The sequence below is a fragment of the Mastomys coucha genome, unplaced genomic scaffold (assembly GCF_008632895.1).
Source record: "Mastomys coucha isolate ucsf_1 unplaced genomic scaffold, UCSF_Mcou_1 pScaffold20, whole genome shotgun sequence".
NCBI classification, from domain to species: Eukaryota; Metazoa; Chordata; class Mammalia; order Rodentia; family Muridae; genus Mastomys; species Mastomys coucha.
The window spans coordinates 109,073,485-109,096,837 of NW_022196903.1; the positions used below are offsets into that span (position 1 = coordinate 109,073,485).

Below are 23,353 nucleotides of genomic sequence, written 5' to 3' on the forward strand. Positions count from 1 at the left end.
CTCAACACTTGAGTAGTGGAGACAAGAGGATCAGAAGTTCAAGGTCATCCTCAGCTACATCAACTACATGGAGAGTCTGGGACCAGACCAGACCATTTTACACATGAGACTGTGTAAAAAGCAAGAACAACAAAAAAATGCCAGGTGAAGTGGTTTACATCTGCAATTTCAGCATTTGGGAGGAGTACCAAAAGTTCAAGGCCAGTCTAGCTTACAAAAGAGTCCTAGATTAGCCTGGGCCAGAGTAAGATCCTGCCCCAACAAACAAATATAAATAGAACTAACTCAGCCACTGTCAACTCTTGGAGAAGAGGTCTGAGAATCATTCTGACTGGTCCAGATGTGTACAGGCAGGAAGAAGGCATACCAAGGACTAGATGAAAGGTGCAAACCCATTGCAAGCTAATGTCTCAGTATGAAGATACACAGATGCCAGGCACTTTACACAAGGCTGACCCATGACCTCTGGTGTTAGGAGGCAGCTCTCTACCTTGTTTTATAGTAAGGGTGAAATTCAGATAGGTCAGTTTTCCTGGTCCTAGTTCTTCTCTACCTTTTAGCCTACCACTTGCTTTTTAGAATGTGAAACATGTCAAGGAAGCCCAGGCCTGTTATCACAAAATAGTGAAGAAGGACAATGCAGAATTTGGGTCAGGATTTGATACAGAGTGCAGTATGCTGAGCTGGAAAGCCAGACAGGCTTAGCTTTGCTCAGTCTCTGTCAGCCGGCTGTGTGCCCTTTCATTTCCTTAGTGGGCCCACCCTGTTGACTCCATCGGGCTATGGTATGTGCATGTGGGGTTAGCATACACTTTCTCTGTCACATCTCTCAACTGTTTGCAATTGCAAAGAGGTTTTATTCAAGGAATCTTCTAGGAGTCTTCTCTGACTCTCCATGTGACTTACACACAAAGACACAGGAAGTAAATAAAATAACACTAAAACTACAGAAAAGAGGATGGGGGGGAGGGAGGTGGTGACCAGAGGGGACTGGGCTTCAGTTAGAGTGGAGGGATACATTTCAGCAGTCTCATGAGGCCACAATTATATATTGTATATTTCAAAATGGCTAATGGGTTGATTTTTAATATCTCATTGCAGTAAACAATGTCCTTGAGGTGATAAGCATGTTAATTAGCTTTCTGCAATATGTATTTATATATTATATAAACATCATGTTGCACCCCGTAAATATACACAAGTATTACCTTCCAGTTACTTTCCAAATTCTACATGGAATACCTTGAGTAAATTATACTTTTTTTTTTTTTGTGGGGGTAGTTCTGAGAAGGCAAGAAAGCCATTCATCAACCATGATATACACCAATAACAATAAGGAGGGGTACACAGCCTGAGGGTTGCCACATGGGCTTTAGGGCTAGGCTGCTGGGACCAGAATCCTGGCGTCACCTCTTCTCTGCAGCAGTTTACTTTCAGGCAAGTAGTTTAACTTTATAGTTTTCTTATCTGCAAGATAGGCTTAGAGTTGTGAGGTTGAGAGAATTTAGACAATTGAGCATTTAAACTGTATCCCGTATACAGTAACAAATGTACTCAATAAATATCAGCCACGGGAAAAGCATTCCAAAAAACATTTGACACACCTGGCAATAATCCAGGCGCGTAGAGGCAGTGCAGAAGGGTGGTTAGGATCCCAGGCTTCAGAGGCCCTTTTACTTCCTGGGTATATGAGGATTCTTCCTAGCATGAACCATGCTGTTGTCTATAAAGCAGAGCCCACTTTGTCCTTTCATGACCATGGTAGAGTTGTTTCAGAAACCCCAAAGACACCAAACTGGCAGATGTTCAAGTCCTGTCTTTCAGACGGCATAATGTCTGTACAGAGACTTGAAGAGCCTAGCCCTGCCACTCAGCTGTGAATCAGCTCTAGATAACATAGGAGTGCTGCAGAAATCACTTTATACTCTGCTATTACAGAATAATGATAGGGGAAAAGTGTGTGTGTTCACTACAGACATGGGTTTTCCATGAGGGTGCATGTGTGCATGCTTGTGTATGTGCATATATGTATGAGTACACACATTATGAATGTGTGTGTGTGTGTGTGTGTGTGTGTGTAAACATACTCACATGGTCTGATTGTGCACCTCTGGCTGGCCTGGAACTCACTATGTAAATCAGGTTGGCCTTGAACTCACAGAGATATGCCTTTGCCTCCTGAGTGCTGGGATTTTTAAAAAACATTAAAAATTTTGTAAATATTTTTGATCAACAGTTATATGGATTCATAGATGTAGAATCCACTGGACAGAGGGTTGACTTTAATTATCCTTGCCCAATAGGTTTATTGTGAAGATGAAATAAAATTGTGTTTGAAGAACTAAGGGCTATGATAATATGAAAAGTGTATGTTTTCAGACTACTGACAAGATCATGTGGTTTATTCCAGCCATATTTTCACATTGGGCACTCACTGCCTTGTCATTGTTCTCTTCAATAGTGACTCTTCTGGCTGGGACATTTGAGAATCTCAGTGATGCTGGTTTGATGGCCCCCACGCGACCACCTTGGACGTGGTCTGAGGGTTCAATCTAGTTTCCGTATTTACACTTCTTGCTGTCTCCACCTCTTTGCTTGGTTTCGTTTCCTAAGAGCTGTAGTTGCCACTCTTGTGCATGGCTCAGAGTTGCCCCTCATTGTGATACTGTGTTGTTCTTCATGGAGCTTCTCCTCTTCCCCAGGTCGGAATGCAGGTCTTCCTTGAACAGTGCAAAGCCACAGAGTTTCCATGCAGCTCCCTTAGCAGTCTCACGGTCATCCTCCTCAGTCCACCCACACTTTGAGGGCCTTGATTATAAAGAGCATTACATACACATCAGTATGAAAGCAAGCAAGCAAACAAAACACAGTCGTACTTCCCTGACATGTAGAAGAAGATTGGGAACTCAGAGAAATTAAAAGGTGAAAAGGATATTTCTTAAACGTGGTGCCATGGGGGTCCTTGGCCAACGTGTCTGCTTTATAGTTTCCCACTCAAGTGGAAATTCCTAGGGGCAGAGAGAGACTCTGCCTCGCTCCCCCCGCCCCCACCCCGTGTCTGTTGGTGCCCTAGCTGGTGTGTCCTGCCTTTCCATGGCATGATTGGAAGAGCCTGTGCCCTCAGCTGTTGACCCTTTGAGTCATTTCTGGAGGAGAGGAAACCAGGACTGAGCTGACTGTAGAACAGATCATGATTGAGTGGGCTGCCAAGGTGTGGTGGTTGAGTGGAATTTGCAATCAGATGCAATTTTTAGCCATTATTTTTTTCCCCAGCACATACATAGTGTTTCATAATGGAAATAAAGTTTGCTTTCTTGGCCATTAGCAGACCTCATCATTTCGGTTTCTAATTGTCTTTTTGTCTTGTCTCCTGTTAGTATCTACGACCTCGCATTTAAGCCTGATGGAACTCAGCTGATTCTGGCTGCAGGAAACAGATTGCTGGTAGGATTTTGTCCGTGTTTCCATTCTGAGTGCCTTTTTCCTCCCCCCGTCTTATAAGTACTCTGAAATTTGACCCCCTTTTTTGAGATAAAAAAGGCAAGGGCGGAAAAACCAGCCATTTCTTTTTAATAAGGAAGGAAATGGTCTATTTAAAACAGGTAAGTAAACTGTCTATCAGATAGGAACCCATGAACAATGCCTCCTTTGGAGTCATTTGTCTTTCCCCTTTGAGACACTCCTGAAATGGTTGCAGACAATTAATCAAAATGCCTTTGAAACTGAGTGGGTGTCAGTTCATATTTTGTTGGACCAAAGTAAATTGACAAAGCTAAAGGCTTCCATGAGAAGTCAGAAAGCCTGACATCCACTCTGAGCTCTACTGCCCCTAAACAATTCCATATGAATGCTCTCCTATTGTTCATAGTTTCAAAGGCCACAGGCGCCCTCTGGAACCTATCCTAGTACATAAGAGTAATCTTCAGAGACACCTTTCTGTTTGACCCAAAACCTATGTGATAGCTCTTCCTCCCTAACACACGGTCCTCCACTCTGCTGTGTCCAGATACACAGACTGACTGATGTCCACATTCTGTGTGCTAACTTCATAGTCTTACAATTGTGGTTGGGTTGTTCTGCAGACTTCTCCCCAGGGTAAACAACTTAGATCCTTTTCACTCCCCATCCTGGTTTCCTTCTCCAGTCTTCTGCCTGTGTGGGAGAGCTCTGTCCTCATTTCTCATATGCTGTGTTTTTTACATCTCCACATATTTGGCCATGTTGCACAACTATAAACTATTCTAAATGCACATTGCAGCTGGGTTTTATAACACTCCCTCCCACATGCAAGCCCTACATTTGTTAGATCTGTGACTTTCAGGCCGTGGTAGCAAGTATGACACATCTTGTGTGTATGCTGACACTAGTGGCCGTGTTGTCCCTGACAGTTAACCATGTTGTCCACCAGCTCTTTGTAGGTGTTGGCTTTGTTGACGAGGGCCTGCCTTGATGGATCATTCATCCAAGCCCATGTAAGAATGAGTGAAATGTACCCGGGCCTGGTTGTGCAGGCTCATAATCTCAGCTACTTGAGTGGTGGAGGCAGGAGGATCAAAGGTTCAAGGCCAGCCTAGGCTGCAGAAGGGATTCAGAGCCAGCCTGGGCAACTTAGTCAAATACTGTTTCAAAGTAAAAACGAAGAGAGAAGGCTGGGGACATAGCTGAGAAGCCGAGGGCTTGTCTGGCATTGTACAGTGCTCCAGATTCAGTTCCCAGACCTAGATAGGGAGGTGACAGGGTGGGGAAAATGGGTGAAGATTGCAGAACCTTCCCTGGACTGAGAAGCAGTGGAGTTGCTGCTTCTCCAGTGTTGATGGTATGCATGCTCCTGGCCACACAGCATAAGTTGGACCTCCACTTCCTGCTTGCCCTGCTTTAAGACGTAGTCATTCTTGTTATGCAGTGCTGTCTCTACTTGATACTAATTTAGCAAATCAACAACTGTTGTGTTATAAAAACAAAAATAGCAGCAGTAGCACCCTGCAGGAATTCTGAATAATGGATGTCACACAGATAATCGATATTTTTACCCCTTTTGACAGGTTTATGACACCTCTGATGGCACCTTACTTCAGCCCCTGAAGGGACACAAAGACACTGTGTACTGTGTGGCGTATGCAAAGGATGGTAAGAGGCTGCTCTGGGTTCTGGTCTCTGATGGCCTTGTAGCTGTTCAACTTTCCCCTTCGGAACTCTGTAATCATCTTTAAAATACAACCTACATGTTCTCAGGATATGAACTAGCTTAGATTTTAGCAATTCACTGAAACAAGCTTGTTTGTTTTTTGTGGTGCTGGGGACTATGCCCAGGGCCTTGGGCATACCAGATAAATGCGCTGCCACTGAGTTACGGCTCTAGTCCTTAGGTATCTGTGTGTCAGGCACTGTCTTAAGTGCTTGGGTTATTTCAGAGAACAAAATAGGAGAAGGGCTTGTTGGGAAGCTGGAGAGGAAGGAGGGAGCATAGTCAGTAAGATAACCAAGTGCTAGGCTGATAGGCAGTAAGATGGACAGAATATGAGAATTGGAACAGGACAGAGGTCCTAGGTGGGACAGAGGGCTGGTACATTATCCAGTCTGATTGTGAGATAGGCCCATTCAAATAGGGCAGCTGCACAAAGACTTGCCAGCCTGAGATAGAGAGATTTTGGCATCAGACCTTTGGGGAGAGAGAGCTTCTCAAAGGTGGAAAAGCCATTGCAGAAGCCGTGGGTGGGAATGCACCTCTCGGGGGCTAGAGCAGAAAGAACTGGGGAGAAGTGAGAAAGGACATAGAAAAAAACAGGTCTGGGGTGACCAGATAGTGTCAACATTGTCAGAACACTGGTTCTGATCCTCAGTGAAAAGAGTGCACTGTTGGTGGGTCTGAGCAGTGCAGGGGCCTGATCTGGTTTCTATTTTATATTTGCCTTGGAAACAGCTTACAAAGATGAGGGAGTTCAGGAAGCTGAGTGACAAGCATCTTTCATGACACAGGTGACAGTGGCCAAAGAAGTGGCAAGAAGCAGTCAGGTTCTGGATATTCTTTGAGTATGGAGCAGATGGGATTTTCTGGCAGGTTGGATGTGGGTGTGAACATTGCAGACAGCCCCACAGCTTTTGACCTGAATGACTGAATGATGGAGTTACCCTCCACTGATGTGGGTAGTGTTGCCCGTGGGGCAGTTGCAGTGGAGAATCCAAAGTTCAGGTGTGCACATTTCTATTGTGGAAGGTTGACATAGGAAAGAGGGCAGAAGATTGCTGCATTGTATTGAGTGGCAAGGATGTGGTACCTAGGATACAGTAGGGCTCTGCTTCAGAAAGCAGCAGTGGCGGGCTGGGCCTCTGAAGGCAGGATCTAACGGATCCTTGTCAGTGCTCCTTCCATGGTTTTAGTGCAGTGAGAAGCAACCAGCGCTGAGGATCAGGGCTGGGAGGGAAGAGAAGCAACCAGTGCTGAGAGTCAGGGCTGGGGGGAAGTGCTTGAGAGCTGGAGAGGATGCATAGTCATAAGCAGTGACCTCAAAATGAATAGAGATGGGCTGTAAGGGAAGAGGGGCGATGGAGAGGAGGTAGGTTCTTATGGGCTTGAGGGATTATTATACTGGGGTATCTGGGAGGCTGGGAGAGGAGGAGGTGGTCACAGAGCTGCTGTGTGAAATTGAGATTGTGACTTACATTCATGTGGACTGGGAATGTAGCTAAGTGGTAGAACTCTTTCTAGCATTCTCGTGCTCAAGGCCCCAAGTTCCTTCCACAGCACTGCAAAAATTGGAAGGAAAATGAAGAAAGACAGATGGTAGGTAGGTAAGTAGGTATATAGATAAACAGACAGAGACAGACAGACAGTGCTATGCCATGGAAGTTGTAAACTTAGCCCAACGCAAAAGTTGTCTTTCTTTTGTTAATTTATTGGAACAGTCTCCAGTGTATTGGAGATGACTCACCAGAGTAAGGCATGTGCAGTGAGCCCGATTTGAGTTTGATCCCTGCTAAGCACATGGTACAAAGAGAACCTACTCTTTCAAGTTGTCCTTTAACCTCCAAATGTATATTGTGGCATGCATAAGTCCACACACATACACATTTACACACAAAATATCTAAGTTAAAATATCTAAATTAGATATTAAACTATCTAAATTAATGTATTATTATTGTGTGTGCACACACATATGGGCATGTTTTTATGACACACGTGTGGAAGTTAGAGGAAAACTTTATGGAGACTGTGCTCTCTGTCCACCTTTACTTGGATTCTGGGGACTGAACTCATGTTATCAAGCTTGTGTGGCAAATCCCTTTACCTGCTGAGCCAACTTCTGGCCCAAGCCCTGACTTTGAGCTCATTATCGTCTCTGCTACTTCCTGTGTCAGATGTAGGACTGGAAATGATGCTCTGATTGTGGTTGGAGTCCCTATATCCAAGGGTACAAAGCTTGGATGAACCTAAGACCCAGGTTTGTATTTCCTTTGGACGGAGGACTTCTTTAAGAATCAGATGAACACTGTAGGCTGCTCTGCAGGCAAATGCACATACTTCATGTATATGCAGCATCTCCAGCTCTGGCCTGACAGCCTTGTTGATTGACTTTTGGAGAACAACCATAAGGATAAGTCAGTCCCAGGACAAGTTAGTGAGACAGCACACATTTCTGGCTTCATGGTCAGTGTCTGTGCTGTGACAGTTTGAGTTCAAGTTGAGAGTGATGTTCCAAGAAGACCAGTGGCAGACTGCCTGAGTAGCTGAATTGTTTATACATAGGTGCAGAGTCTGCTGGGTTTCCTGAGTATGACAGAAGCCCTGTGGCCTGTAGCCCTGTGAGGAGTGGCATTTGTCAGTACTCTGTAGAACTCTGTCACACATGTCATTCCATAGGACCTTTCTTGTAGCCCTCTGAAGCACGTAGCAAGGGCACTCTTACTTCCTCTGGCAGAGGGGCAAACAGGCCTGGAGCAATTACAGAGCCTGACTGATGTTCTCTGACTACTGTGCCTGGGTCTTCCTGGAGTACCATGCTTTTTGTGTCACATAATGGTTAGGAAGTCTTAGTTCCTCCATAACTTGTCTACACCCTTAGATCTGAAAATTGAGACATATAGATTGTGGTTGATTTTACTCTTTAAGCCTGCTTGTTTCTGACTTCTGAAGTTTCCTAAGTAATTAATGAGTTACCACAATTAAAGATGTGAAAGATAGAGTCCCCTTGTTCAAGAACAGCATAAGCCAGTAGGAAGAGAGTAACAGTAGCTATGTTTTTAGCACAATTCTATTCCAGGTATTGTTCTGGAAATTTTATATATGTGTGTGCATGGGTGCACATGCATGCTCTTTCTTCCCATCAACTATGAGGTAAATCCTATTAATGTCCATTTTCACATGCGGAAATGAAACCCTGGGGTGTCCAGGAACTAGTTCCGGTCACACAGCTGCTCAATGACATCACTAGGGATTCTGACGCAGAGACTCTGGGCCTGGAGCCTATGCTTGTCATCCTTAATGCTCACCAGGTCAGGAAACCGGGAGGGTACACCTGAAAGTAGAGTCTCTTGTTGACCAGATTTTGCTACAGCGCCATGTGGCCCACCTACAACCTCCTGTTTAAGCTGCTATAAAAGGTACTTTGCAGATGTTGTCTTTGCATAGTCTCTGCGTGAGGACTTGTGCTCCATCTCTGTTTCAAATGGGGACACAGTGGCTTCTGAAGGCCACCTTACCCTTACCCTAAGATTAAAGTCTAAAAATCAATAGGTTGGCCTGTCAGGATGGCTCCGCAGGCTGGGGGCCCTTGGCTTTGCCACCAAGCCTGACAACCTGAGTTTGATCAGTGGAACCCACATGGTGGAAGGAGAGAACTCCCAACAGTTGTCCCAGTGTGCACCATCATGTCTTTGTGCCTCCCGCATATGTAGTCACAAATTAATAAAAATGTAACAAAATTCTGCAGTTGGGTGTGCAAATCTTGTCCTATGCTTGCCTCATGAAGGCTCCTGGGGTTTGTGATAAGGTGCCCAGCTCTTCCACGGGCTTTAAGTTGGTATTCATGGAATAAATAAAGAATTACTTGGTTTATGTTGCCTCTTTAGCACATTCTTTCTTAAATTCCAAGCAGTGTGGAAATGTAAGGCACATCTGTCACTCTTCCCTTCAGGCTTGCCTCTGGTCCCACTGCTTGGGGGTAAAGCTACGATCTGCACTGTGGCCCCAAAGGCCCTAGAGCTCCTTCACTCAGCTGCTGCATTCTTTGCCACCTGCTCCAAGCTGTGACTCTCCTGGCCTCTTAGCCATGCCAGCCTTTGCTGCCGCAGGGCCTTTGCACATGTTTCACCCATGTGTACATTTTGCTCTTCCTTTGTACTTGGGTCAGCTCTGCTTATTCTTTAGGTCTGCCCTGAAGCATCTCATCTGCATCCAGTCCTCTAGGGCAGTGGTTCTCAGCCTTCCTAATGCTGTACCCTGTCTGTCAGTACAGTTCCTTATGTTGTAGTGATCCCCAACTATAAAATGGTTTTCTCTGCTGGGCAGTGGTGGTGCACGCCTTTAATGCCAGCACTTGGGAGGCCAGCCTGGTCTACAGAGTGAGTTCCAGGACAGCCAGGGCTACACAGAGAAACCCTGTCTCGAAAAACTAAAAAAACAAAAAACAAACAAACAAACAAACAAAAAAGAACAATTTCCTTCTACTTTATAACTTCTACTTCATAAGTGTAACTTTTGTACTGTTATGAATTGTAATGTAAATATCTGTGTTTTCTGATGGTCTTAGGTGACTCCTGTGAAAATGTCATTTGATCCCCAAAGTGGTCTCAATTTACCTGTACAGTTTCAGTCAGGCAGGATGGGTAGGTTTTTGAGATCTGTTGCACAGTATGGAAATCATAACTAACAATTTATATTTAAAACTGCTAAAAGAACAGACTTTGACATTCTCTGTTAAAATATAAGTATCTAAGGTGATAAATATGTTAATTTGCTTGATATAGTTATTTGACTAAATATATCAGAACACTGTACTGTACTCCATGAATACATACAGCTTTGGGGGCTGGGATGGCTCAGTTGGTTAAGTGCCTGCTGCAAAAGCATGAAGGCCTGGGTTTGTATCTCCAGCATCCTCGTAAAGACGTGGGCACAGTGGTGTGTGCCTGCTTCCAGCCTTAGGGGGTGGAGACAGGACAAGCTCTCTACACAGCTAATTTAGCTCAGCCTGTGAGCTCCAGGGCTAGTGCAGCAGAGGAAGGCACTTGACATCAGCCTACCCCACACTCATGTGTGCACATGTGTATGTGTGCTCACACTCACCACACAAACACATGAGTTTAAAAAATTTAAAAAATAATTAGGAGGCTAGAGAGGTGCCATAGCAGTCAAAAGCACTGACTGTTCCAGAGGATCCAGGTTCAGTTCTCAGCACCTACAACTTTAGTTTTAGGAATCTGATGTCATCTTCTGGCCTATTCAGGCACCAAACATGTACATAGTACACAGACATGTAAACAAACACACATATACAAAAAATAAAATATATTTTAATGTTAGTTCCTCCAGTTACTGTCTTTCATAGGACTCACCCCTCCCATATTGTATCTGTGTTGGATAAACTTAATGTCTGCTTCTTGGACTGGACACCGTGGAGATGAAGCTTAAATGTCTGACTCACTGCCTAGCCCTTCCTGAAGAGCATGGCACACAGATGAGGCCGACCCTCAGTGTGTCTGGACATACTTAGTGCCAGGAAGAGCAGGTTTGAACCTTAGAGTCCAAACTGAAGAGTCCTTGTTGCCAGTGTTGATGAGAAGCATTGGAAGGGCTGGGTACAGCTCCTTTGTGGGGGGGTATGTAGTCGGCACGCGTAGGCCCCAGGTTCCACCCCTACACCACATCCAAAAACAGCGCTAGAGAATAAAGGGACACTTATTCCCCTTTAAAAGTATTTTCAGACAGGATCTCTTGTAGTCCAGGCTGGCCTCCAACTCATTCTGTAGCCAAGGATGACTTTGAACCTCTGATCTTCTTGCCACCACACGTGGCAAGGTGACAGGATATACCACTATTCTATACAGTGTTGGGATTTGAACCTGGGCCTCATGTATACTAGATAGCTACTCTGTCAACTGAACTACATTTCTAGCTGAGTATGAAAAATGTTTTCTTGGACATTCTATCTGGAAAATTCTGGTTTAAAATACACGTGAGGATTTTCTTTTTAAAAACCCTTTAGGCAAGCGCTTTGCATCTGGATCTGCTGATAAGAGCATCATTATCTGGACCTCAAAACTGGAAGGCATTCTGAAGTACACGTAAGTGACCCCATGGCTGACAGCTGTTTTGTTTGCTTGAGACAGGTTTCCCTCTATAAGGCAGGCCTCAAGCTTATAACCTTCCTGCTTCGGCCTCAGGAAGCTGGTTTACAAGGGCTGCCCATCAACCACACCCATTTCTGCTCTGACTGTCATTCACTGTAGCCATACCTGTGGAAAGAATGTATGGAAGAGCTTTCCTCTCGAGATGAACTTGAGTTAAGTGTGGGGTCGGTAGGGAATGATCAGCAACCAGCTCAGCCAGCAGTGAGCTGTGTTTCATGTAATGTATTTCAGCTAATCTGACACCACAGATTCCTGTCACTCCCCTCTCACCCACCCTGTCCCCTTTTGTGTCTCTGCCTCTGAAAATGGCTTTGTATCTACCCAGTGTCAAAAGGCCAGTGTGCTTTGAGCTTCCTGCTCCTTAGGGGGCCATGCTCAAATCTCTCCCTCTACTAGCCAGTCCCTTCTCATCTATAGGTGTCAGCTGCAGCTGTCTCTCCTGCCATCCAGACTCAGCTGAGCATTTCTTACAGCTGTGGTTTTACATATTCTGATTGTCACTCACTGGCCTGTGGGCTCTGGAAGGTAGACACTATCTCTGTTTTTATGTGTTTATATTTCTGGCACCTAGCACCATACCTGGGGCATAGGAAGTACTTGACAAACAACTTCTGTTTTTTTTTTCAAATAATAGAGAAATACCCCAAATGTAAACTTCCATTGCCACCAGGTGTTGCGTATATTAACCCTGTTGTGCAGACACATTTTGGCAAGTAACATCTTTAGAAGCTTTCATTGTCCTGAACTTTAAACTCAGTGCTGAACATCTTCCATTCTGCCTCATCTCAGCCCTGGCAACTGTCATTGTCCTTCCTGAGGACTCTTGCTCCTCTAGGTGCCTCATATAAGTGGGATCATATAGTGTTTGGCATTTTGTGATTGACTTCTGTCTTAGGGTTTCCATTGCTGTGAAGAAACACATGACCAAAGCAGCTCTTAAAAAGGATGACATTTAATTGAAGCTGGCTTACAGGGTTAGAAGTTCAGTCCATTATCATCATGGCAGGAAGCATGGCAGTGTCTAGGCAATGTCATGGTGGTAGAGGAGCTGAGAATTCTATTACATCTCGATCAGAAGGCAGTCTGGCTCCCACATGGTTAGGAGGAGGGTCTCTAAGCCCACCCCCACAGTGACACTCTTCCTCCAACAAGGCCACACCTACTAATAGTGCCAGTCTTTGGGCCACGCATATTCAAACCACCACAGCTTATTCATGTAATGTCCTCATGGCTAAGTAATACTCCATTGTGTGTGTATATTCCATTTGGATTGCTCATCAGCTAATGAAGACTTGGGTTGCTCCCACCTGTTGCCTACTGTAAACAATGCTGCTCTGAACACAACAAGCAAAGTTTAGATGAACAGTGCAGGAGACTATGCATACAGTGTTATCAAGAAGTGAAGGGCTAGAACTGGGCTGAGGTGCCATGGAGTGCACCTCAGCATTTGCCCTGTTTCTAGACCCTAGCCTGCATTGCATTCATCACACCTCCACCCTATATTTTTGGGCACCAGAAATTGTCAGTTGGAGCCACAAGTAAAGCATGCTGTCTGCACATCCCACTAGGCTTCGTTCTCTGTCTGTGTCTCAGACACACACTGGAGGTATCAGGAGGAGAGCCCTGGAGGAAGAGTTTGAGTTGGGTGGGATGCTGGGTGGGTGGAAACTGTTGTTGAGGGCAGTCCTGTAAATGAGGCCCTGTGCTGTTGCAAGCCTAGAGAAGGGCTTGCAAGTGTGTCACCAGAGGCTTCAGTCTTGGGGTTGTTCTTTTTGTTTGTTTTGGTTTTGTTTTTAAATTTATTTTTTTAAGTTTAGTTTATGCATATAGGTATTTTGCCTTAGAGGTTAGAAGAGGGCATCAGATCCTTTGGAACTGGAGTTGCAGATAGCTGTGAGCTGTTGTTTGGGTACTGGGATTGAATTCTGGTCCTCTGGAAGAGTAGTAAGTGCTCTTAACTGGTGAACCATCTCTCCTAGACCTCAAGCCTGCTTTGAATCTCCAATTGTAGCTACGGAGACATTTGTGGTTTGTTGTGGAATAATCTTCCATTCTTAACTTCCAGGCACAATGACTCTATACAGTGTGTCTCCTACAATCCTGTTACCCACCAGCTGGCATCTTGTTCCTCCAGTGACTTTGGTAAGTTTAAATTTCCAGCACCTGTAATGGAGAATGCTAACACACACACACACAAACTGCTGGTCTGTCCTTAGAAAGGGAGGCCTCTTCTGCACCACCAGCAGCCAAGGGAGGTTGATCCTTTAAGTTTGCAGAAAGAGCTGGGCAGTGGTGGCATATGCTTTTAATCCTAGATGTTGGGAGGCAGAGGCAGACAGATCTTTGTGAGTTTGAGGCCAGCCTGGACCGCATAATTCCAGGACAACTAGAGCTACACAGAGAACCCCTGTCTTAAAAAAAAAAAAAAATTGCGGAGAGACAGTGAGAGGTGATGACCTGGAAGGTGGTAAGCCATTTGAGACAGTAGGGTCTTGGGGAAGAAATGGTGTGATGGATGAGAGGGCACAGAAAACTCTGGCTAATCCTGGCAGAGACTGTTTTTTTCTAGAAGCACTGCCATTTGCCTAAAAAAAAAACCTAGCATATCTTCTTGTGCTGATCTGTGTGCTTGTTTGTGGGGAATAAAATATTCCTGCTCTCAAGCTTATGGCAGGGGAAGGTAGGATTTGTAAAAACATCTTATTAAGTAAAAGAAGTTGGGCTGGGGAAGTGGCTCAGTGGGTAAAGTGCTCGAGTTCAGATCTCAAGTACCCACATACAAGCCAGCTGTAGTGCTTTGTCTGCAGCCCCAGTGCCAGGTCCTAGGGCTTGCTGGACAGCCAGCCAAGCCAAGATGAAGAGCACTAGGCTTCAATGAGAGACTCTGTTTAAAAAAATAGAGAGGGATAGAGGAAGACATCTCACCATCAGCTTCTCCTTCCCAGGGCAAGCATTCCCACACATAACACCACCATGCATATACATGCAGCCATACCTACAGCGTAAGAGAATTCCTATGGTTCGAGAGTCATTAAAAAATTCAGCTCTGTGCCAACTCCTGAAGCCGTGCTTCACTTATTCCTACTCTCCTGGTGAAGGAGAAAACACAGAAGCTCAAAATGGTTCTGGGGTCACTGGCAGTCACTTAGCCAGCATTGGAGGAGTAGGCTTGAGGCCCAGGCTGGGCCACTATGTGCAGAGCTTGAGTGCAAATATTCCGAGGGAGCCTAGGCAGGAGGGGTTCCTGCAGCTGAAGGCTTCCTGTACTTGCAATGGAGCACAGGCAGAATGCATGGGTGGGGTGGAAATGTTTGAAAGAAGGGAGGGGAAGACTCAGGCATTTCATAGACATTTCCCTTTTAAACTTTGCTTAGCTACAGGGACTCTGGGGACCCATGTGACTGGGACAGCCGGAAATGAAGATAAGACTCAGTTGGTTAAACTGGGATTGTGTGGACCTCAACTCTCCGGAAGCCCAGTGTGTTTATTGTATAGAGTTGAACGTAGAGGCAGGGTTCTTGCTTACAGCTGAGTCAAGAAGACAGGTTATTACAAATAAGGAGGCAAGATTCTATACAGCTGGATCAAGGAGACAGGGTATTACAAATAAGGAGACAGGGTTGTGTACAGCTGGATCAAAGAGATAGGTTTTTCTAATCTCTGTCAGAGCACTCTCTGTAGGGCACAGTCTACAAGCCATAAATATCTGGGAGGAAAGCTGTGGTGGACATTTTCTGCATGTATTCAGTATCCCATGGAGCAGAAAGGGAAGGCTCTACCGTCTCCCCCAGTCTCACCCAGAAGCAGTGGCATCCTAGACATGAAGCCATGTGAGAGCAACGTTCACTCAGAACTCCACTCACGGCTTCCTCTACTCTCTGTGTATGCACTTGGCTGTGCAAACTTAGATGTGCTTTGTATTTCATGTGATTGTACTTCATGGCCCAGGCAGGGTAGAATTTGCTTTATTGTCTGTTATTTAGGGTACTGGACCACCTCTGGGGATTAGAGGGAGCAAGCCTGAACTGACCAGTGTGCTATGCACAGTGCACAGCTCACATACAGTCATGTGCAGTGACAGAGGCCTAGAAAGTGGACTCTTCCAAAAGCTCATTCATTACTTATTTTACTTTTATTAGCTCAATAAAGAGTTAAAGTTCATGATGGTACTGCCAAACAAATTTTGTTTTGTTTTTTTCTCCCCACCTCTATGTCTCATCTCCACCCTCTTCCTGGTGTCCTCCTCCCACTTTCATGTCTGTTACCATCCCCCTCCCCGAGCCTCTTGCTCCCTCCCATAGTTTCCTACTAATTTCATTGTCTGCACCCACTGTTACACCCCTTATTTACAAACACTGAAGGTTAGGCATGAGAACACATGGTGCCTGTCTGTTGTTTTTTTTTTTTTTTTTTTTTTTTTTTTTTTTTTTTTTTTTTTTTTTTTTTTTTTTATTTTATGAGACAGGGTTTCTCTGTATAGCCCCGGCTGTCCTGGAACTCACTCTGTAGACCAGGTTGGCCTCAAACTCAGAAATCTGCCTGCCTCTGCCTCCCAAGTGCTGGGATTAAAGGCGTGCGCCACCACCGCCCGGCAATGGTGCCTGTCTGTCTCAGACTGAGTCATTGATGGGAAACTTCACAGCTTTGCTCCTGTACTTTCCACTGCCTTAACTTATATTTTAATGTTCAGTTGTTCTCTGGCAGTCACACCCTAGCTATGTCCTTTTCTTTGGGATTTAAGTCCTGAAGAACTTGGCTAGAACTTCACCATCTACCTTTTTTTCTTTTCTTAAAAAAACAATTGTAGATTCTCAGAACATTGCAGAGACAGTACAGAACAGTGCCATGTATTCTTCACCCAGTTCTCCTAGTGGGTGCCCAGTGGGCAACTAATAGACAGTACAGGAACTAGGGAAGAGGGGGCACAGTATGTTTTAGTTCGGTCCTTCAATCACATGTGGCAATGTATGATCACTGCAATACAGGATCCCATTCCCATACCAGTGTCTGCCACCTACCACCCCCTGCCACTTGGTACCCACAATCCCAGTAGCCATAGATGTGTTCTCCAGGTGTGTGGTTGTCATTCAGTACGTTATATACATGGACTTTTATGGTGTCAACCTTTGGGAGTTGGCTTTTTCTTAACTCAGCATAAGACCCCGGAGATTTGAGTTTTGTATGAATGGATAGTTTAGTCCTCTCTATTGATTAATAGTCTTGCTCTCCTTTCTGTTGCCTGATACTGAAGGGTTGTGGTCTCCTGAGCAGAAGTCTGTCTCCAAACACAAATCCAGCAGCAAGATCACCTGCTGCAGGTAAGTTAGGGAGGCTCTGATAACAGGCAGTGTGTCCGCTTCTCTCCCCAGCAGACTCCCACAAGCCTCTAATCTCACCCACAGAGAAAGTGTAGTGTTGGCCAGTTTCCCCTTTTCCTTTTCTTGTCTCCTTGATGGGAAAGACTGGTACCTTTGATAACCTTCGTGTGCTGAGCTGGCATGGGCGTCTCCACTGTGAAAGTCAGACAGGAACCTCTGACGCTGGTGCTAGACTCAGACCAGAATCTACATCCTGTCACTGATAGGCCTGTGACCTTGGGGTGGTTACTAAATCATGGAGCAACAGTGATAACAATTCCATTTCAGAAATACTCACAGCACCAGTGGGCCGAGGCACTCTATAACTGAGCAGCTTTTGAGGGTACTCTGTAATTCAACATTTGTTGAATGCCATGTCAAGCTCTGTTTGAAGGCCAAAAAAGGCACAAGATGGTCTGTTTACTGGGAGCCCTTGGATTGGGAGGGAGTTGAACTGTAGAGCAGAAAATAGGGCCTAGTCTGGAGTGCAGGCTGCTATAAAGATGTGTGCACAGAGTCAGGATAGATGCCATCTGGAATAGACATCCCTGCTTTAAGTTAAGGTCTCCCTGATTCCAGATTTAAGTGGTGGTCTAAGCTGAGTCTGTGTCAGGAATAAGCAGGAGTGATGAACCCACAGCCTGGCTGCTGCCTCACAGGCTCTACCCTCTGTGTGCCCCTCCCCACCTCCCTTGCCCTCCATTGGTTGTATGTACAGCTGGACGAACGATGGTCAGTACCTGGCTCTGGGGATGGCCAATGGCATCATCAGCATACGGAACAAAAATGGTGAAGAGAAAGTGAAGATCGAGCGCCCTGGGGGCTCCCTCTCCCCAATATGGTCCATCTGCTGGAACCCTTCAAGGTACCCATGGCTGTGTTTCTCCTGGCTGGCACTATTAGAAGAAGCTTTCTGAGCTCTTTTTTCTCTTCCTGACATCTTTGAAGTTTACAGTCCTCTCTCCCCACTTGCTTGGTCTGTTTGGAACCTGCTTTTTATAAATGAAGTTTTAAAAGAGCCTATATTGAATTTTGGAATGAATCCCAGAGATTTAGCTAAGCAGATGAACTATCTAGGCCAGCAGAGAGAAATAGAGAGAGAGAGATAGAGAGAGACAGAGACAGAGACAGAGAGGAGAGACTTCTTCATGAACTAATTGTTCCGATCTCCCTGGTCTTCTCTTCTTGCTTCATCTGCCCTTCCCTCAAGTCCAGGAGTATGCACCCACCCACCTGTTTCACCATTAACAGAACAGTACTCTCTCAAGTGCTTTTTTTTTTTTTTAAATTTCCCTTGCCAAAAAGTTAAAATTAAGCCTATAAATGCCCTACAACCTAGAGGTCTGCAGACAGTTGGCGCTACCTGCTCAAACCCCACACATACTTTTATGCCACATGACTTTGAGGGTGGACTAAAAGCTCTCGCAGCTCTTTGCATAACTATAATATTATTAAACCTGCCCCTACGGAGTTCTCTGAGGGTAAATTAAAGGGCTCAATTGTTTACTGTCCCAGTGTTATTTTACAGGTGGGCGCCCACTGGATTGGAGGCTGTTTAATTCCGTTGCCTTGCGTACAGCAGGTTATTGTAATTCTTCCTGAGTACTTCTGTCCAGCGGAGGCCCTACATATGTATAGAAAGCCTTCAAAGGCCATTAGCCTACCCCAGAGTTCCTGTTGTTTGATTTTGTGGCTACAGATGACTCTGTGGCTTCAAGCTACCATTTTTAATTCATGAGAAGCAGGATGCCCAGTGTACCTGGTGGCTGTCCTCTTCCGGGCAGGGTCCAGGGGCTCCTTGGCAGGTTTTGAAATTATAGCTTCAGTGTAGTCCTAGGTAATGTGATTGTGAACATCCCCTTACTGTCTACAGCCGATGGGAGAATATCTGGATGAGCAGAGAGAACGAGGATGCTGAGGATGTCATTGTCAACAGATATTTTCAGGAAATCCCTTCCATTCTGAAGTCAACAGTGTACAGTAGTCAGGGTAGTGAGGCAGAGGAGGAAGAGCAAGAGGAAGAGGACGACAGTCCCAGGGACGGCAACTCGTGAGTGTGTCCCACAGAGTGAGGACCCTCGGGAGGGCCCAGGCCCCCACAGGCCTGCCAAAGCAAATGCTGCTGAGAAACTTCTTGGCTAAGGGCAGCAGAACAGGGGCAGGGGGATTGTTGGTGTTCGCCCACACTCGCAAAGGGACGCTCCCCTGAGAAGCACGTGTGGGTGGCAGATACAGCAATCCTCTGAGAGAGGAGGAGAAACTGGGTAGCACAGAGGAGGACACACCTCTGTAAACTGCCGTCTCTGAATAGGCCCCTGGCACCTCAGTATGTCCCCTCTGACTTCAATGCCTGCTTCTCAAGTTAACGTCTGAGCGAGCCCCTTCCAGCAACATTAGACATTCTCCAAGAAGCTTGATTACAATGCCGTGGTAGGACCACCATTCACCTAATGCTTTTTGTTACTAGATGTGTTGTCTTGGCCTATTCCCACTCTCCTTTGCCTTGCATTGGCTAGGACATACAAAGGGGAAGCCTTAAATTTCACCCCCTTACACACCCATAGTCCTGGGTGCTGGGCAGTCTCTCTTCTCTCAGTTGATATGATCTGTAAGGGAAGTCCTTTCGGTGGAGTGGGAAAAGCCGAGGCAGCCAGGGTGTTGTGATTGGGCAATCATGTTCTAGCTTGGAACCCTCCTCACTATACCCTAACACCTAAGACTCATTAGAGGAATCCAGGTTTGTGGGGTGGGAAGTGGGGGCAAAGAAAGGAAGAAGGGTGGCCCTCAGGTTCCCATCTGAGCTTCAGCCCTATTTATTATCAACATGGGTGTTTTGGTAAGCCCACAGCCCACCATTAAGGACTTGATTGGAAATCCCTGATGTAGTGTCTAGCAGCTTAGCCTAACCCAGGGCCACATGCAGCCTCTCCACAGGGACTTCACTGGTGGTTAGGGTTCAGCATCAGTAAGCACAGTTCATCTGTAAGCCTCCTGATAGCATCTTCTTCACCTTCCCCCTTTTCTGAATTCTGAATTAATGTCTATGGCATTTTCCTCATGCTGTCCTGGCTGGGTTTTACAGACCATGCTGCACAGAGCATGCTTGTGTGGCTACTGGTGCTGCCAGGTGACTGTCAGACCCTGGACTTAGGGAAGCAGGTGTTAATAGAGGCTCAGCCACTTGGGGAGGATTTTGTTCCAGCATTAAGGCTGGGAAACCTCTCTCTGTCTGGATTTTGAGTTGTTGGCTTCCCATCTGAGTGGAAGCCTTTCTCCTAGGTTCTGATCCTTGAAGTCCCATTCCATGGCACAGATCTACAGGCCTCTGTAGACATGTCCTAGCCCAGACCACTCATGGCTAGGAGTCAGTGCAGTAGCAGATCCCAGGAAAGCCAAACCTGTCTTTGGGCTGATTGATGGTTGGCCTGATTATAACCCTGGCCCCAGTATGGCTGTGTAGTACTTGGCTCCTTGACAGGCTGGCCAGGGCTTTCTTTTTCCTGTTGTTTGTTGAGCCCCTAGCCACAGTCATCAGCAGGCTGTGCCCCCTTATAACCTCTTTTGTCTTCTGTTGATTAGAGAGGAACATAATGACATCCTGGCTGTAGCTGACTGGGGACAGAAACTTTCCTTCTACCAGTTGAGTGGAAAACAGGTATGTAGCACCATGCAAGTTACACAAGTCAGCTGTAGCACACTTTGATGTGTGCTTCTGAGAGTATTATCAGTGACTGTACATGATTGTTGTTAGCATCTGCATATTGAGCTTGACTTCAGGTCCTGTGTCCAATATTTGTCTTCTCTTCTTCAACTGTTCAGCCCTGTAAAAAGAGACTTTAATTATATACCATTCACCTGATGCTTTTTGTTATTAAAAAGAAATGGGGGCCCAAGAGCAGACCAGTGAGTACCACAGTTGGAAGATGGCGGAGCGCGGGAGTGAAGCCTAGATCGGATTACTAGTTTTTTGAGAATTTCCAATATGATTTTCTTTTTTTAAGATTTATTTATTTTATGTATGTGAGGACACACCAGAAGAGGGCATCAGAACCCATTACAGATGGTTGTGAGCCACCATGTGGTTGCTGGGAATTGAATTCAGGACCTCTGGAAGAGCAGTCAGTGCTCTTAACCGCTGAGCCGTCTCTCTAGCCCCTCCAATATGTTTTTAAGAGGACATGTCCAGTGACATGTTTCTTTCAACCAGGCTCCAGCCCTTAAACTTTGTCCTCTTTCCATAATGCCATTGGCTGGGGACTGAGCCTTTGACACAGGGTTTCTGAGTCATTTAAAGTCCAAACCATGGTAGAGATGGTAACTCCAACTTGTTTGGGACAGTGAAGTTATTTATTGGTTTTGAAGTATCTTTTCAACTATGGAGTGAATTGGGGATTAAATACAGAAAAAGAATTGCTAAAACAAAGCCAAAGTTTTTGTCAGGCTTAGGTAACATTTGTGTGACTTTGGCTTTCTAGACATCTGTAGTGTTTGCTTAGTAGCCACAGCTGGTAGGTATTCCATGGTGCAGATACGGTTACGCTGTTTACAGGACTAGCTCCTTTAGTCCTCAGAATCCCCTGGAGGAACTGCTCCCACCATTGCTGAATGTGAGGTCTTGAGAGGTCACTGGCCTCACAGCTAGTTTGGGACCTGACCAGAAAGATGCTAGAAGTCTGTCAAATTAGTCTAGTGATGACTATTTAAAATGTAAAATTGAATTAAAAACTGATTTTAGCCAGGCTGTTGTGGTACACACCTTTAATCCCAGCACTCAGGAAGCAGAGGCAGAGAGACAGAGGCAGGCAAATCTCTTAAGTTCCAAGACAACCACAGCTATACAAAGAAACCTTGTTTCCAAAAACCACAAAACAAAACAAAAACAAATGAACAAACAAAAGCCCTGATTTTTATTCAAATAATTTTCAATGGAAAGACAAATATTTTTAATTAGGTGCCTAAGCAGTATTAGACTTTAAAGAGATTCACTGCCTTTTCCTGCTTGGGATTCACTAGGCTTAAAAAACAAAAAAACTGGAGGCTGGTGAGATGGCTCAGCGGGTAAGACCACTGACTGTTCTTCCGAAGGTCCTGAGTTCAAATCCCAGCAACCACATGGTGGCTCACAACTATCCGTAATGAGATCTGACACCCTCTTCTCGTGTGTCTGAAATCATCTACAGTGTATTTATGTATAATAATAAATAAATCTTTGGGCTAGAGCAGTCAGGGACTGAGTGAGTGGAGTTGACCAGAGCGAGCAGAGGTCCTAAAAATTCAATTCCCAACAACCAGATGAAGGCTCACAACCATCTGTACAGCTACAGTGTGTACTCATATACATAAAGTAAAAAAACAAAAAAACTATATATTTATTCTTTTAAAAGCATGATGAAGGGAAGGGTAAAAAAATTTAAAAGGTGATAAAACTCTGGCCTTCATCTCTTCAGATACTTTTGCTTCATTCTTTCTTCCTTCAGATTCTAGTCACTTACTTGACTCTCCATAATCTCCCCATGTCTGTTAAGTTCATCCAGTGAGTTATTTTAGTCACTACACTTTCCAGTTCCATGTGGGAGCCCAGTCCAAGCCGTCTGCAGGGGCAGTCCGTGCTCCCAACCACTGAGCCATCTCCAGCCCCTTCTTTAGTATTGTGAACCATGTTAACCTAGATCGTTAGAGTTTTGATCTGCTTGTTCCAGCACCTGGGCCACCATGCATCTGGCCTTGCTGATTGTCTTTTCTCAAATAAGATTAACATTTTTCTACTTAGAAATATTTTATTTTTATATGTATGAATGTTTTGCCTGTGTGCATATATGTGCCTCATGTGTGCAATGCTCACAGTGGCCAACAGAGGGCATTAGATCCCTGGAATAGGAGTTACAGATTCCAGTAAGCTATCTTGTAGGTGCTGAGAACCAAACCTGGGCCCTCTGCAAGAGCAACCAGTGCTCTTAGCCTCTGAACCTTCCCTCCAACCCCATATTGTCCTGCTTCTTGAAAAAATTGAATTATATTCCAAGAATTGTAAGTTGTACACCATAGAAACTCATTTCTCTCAGGTTCCCCTGAAGGCAAATGCAAATGTTGGAGGGTGGAGAAGGAAGAAGGGATAGAGAGAGGGAGGGAGGTCAGGTAGTTCACTTTGCTGTGCTCTGCCGCATATTTTCAATGGGCAGCAGCTGAGATCCTAGTGCAGATTTTCAGCTTCACCTGTGAGTCATGTGGGTAGGTAGCTAGAGGTTTCCAGACAGTGAGCAGAGCTCCAGTGCAGAATGGCTTCCTTCTCTCCTTCCTTTGCACAATAGCCCACCTCACCCACAATAGCCCACGTCACCTACAATAGCTCACCTCACCTAGACTCTATGCCCATCCTAAAAGGAGCTGACACGGCCAGTGTTGAGAGACTCTTGCCTGAGGCTGTTTCTCTTGCTGAGTTTCTGCTCTGGTCACTCTGCTCTGGTCACTCTGCTCTGGTCACTCTGCTTTGGTCACTCTGCTCTGGTCACTCTGCTCTGGTCACTCTGCTTTGGTCACTCTGCTTTGGTCACTCTGCTCTGGTCACTTCTGCTTTGGTCACTCTGCTTTGGTCACTCTGCTCTGGTCACTCTGCTCTGGTCACTCTGCTCTGGTCACTCTGCTTTGGTC

At 45.4% G+C, this 23,353-nt stretch overlaps 1 protein-coding gene across 5 annotated transcripts in view; it reads left to right on the forward strand.

Moving 5' to 3' along the window:
• The window catches only part of Ift122 (intraflagellar transport 122), a 70,044-nt gene that overhangs the window by 6,187 nt on the left and 40,504 nt on the right, over positions 1-23,353 (forward strand). For 3 of the 5 annotated variants that reach the window (XR_004122248.1, XM_031383026.1, XM_031383027.1), the window contains exons 2-9: positions 3,378-3,444; positions 5,043-5,127; positions 11,204-11,282; positions 13,414-13,490; positions 16,600-16,666; positions 17,424-17,570; positions 18,579-18,755; positions 20,285-20,360. Coding sequence is in view for 4 of the 5 variants with exons in the window: in XM_031383026.1 (XP_031238886.1) it covers positions 3,378-3,444; positions 5,043-5,127; positions 11,204-11,282; positions 13,414-13,490; positions 16,600-16,666; positions 17,424-17,570; positions 18,579-18,755; positions 20,285-20,360 (775 nt within the window). In the remaining variant the exon portion in view is untranslated. The remainder of the gene's footprint in view (positions 1-3,377; positions 3,445-5,042; positions 5,128-11,203; positions 11,283-13,413; positions 13,491-16,599; positions 16,667-17,423; positions 17,571-18,578; positions 18,756-20,284; positions 20,361-23,353) is intronic. The other 2 variants (XM_031383028.1, XM_031383029.1) reach the window with 1 other exon arrangement.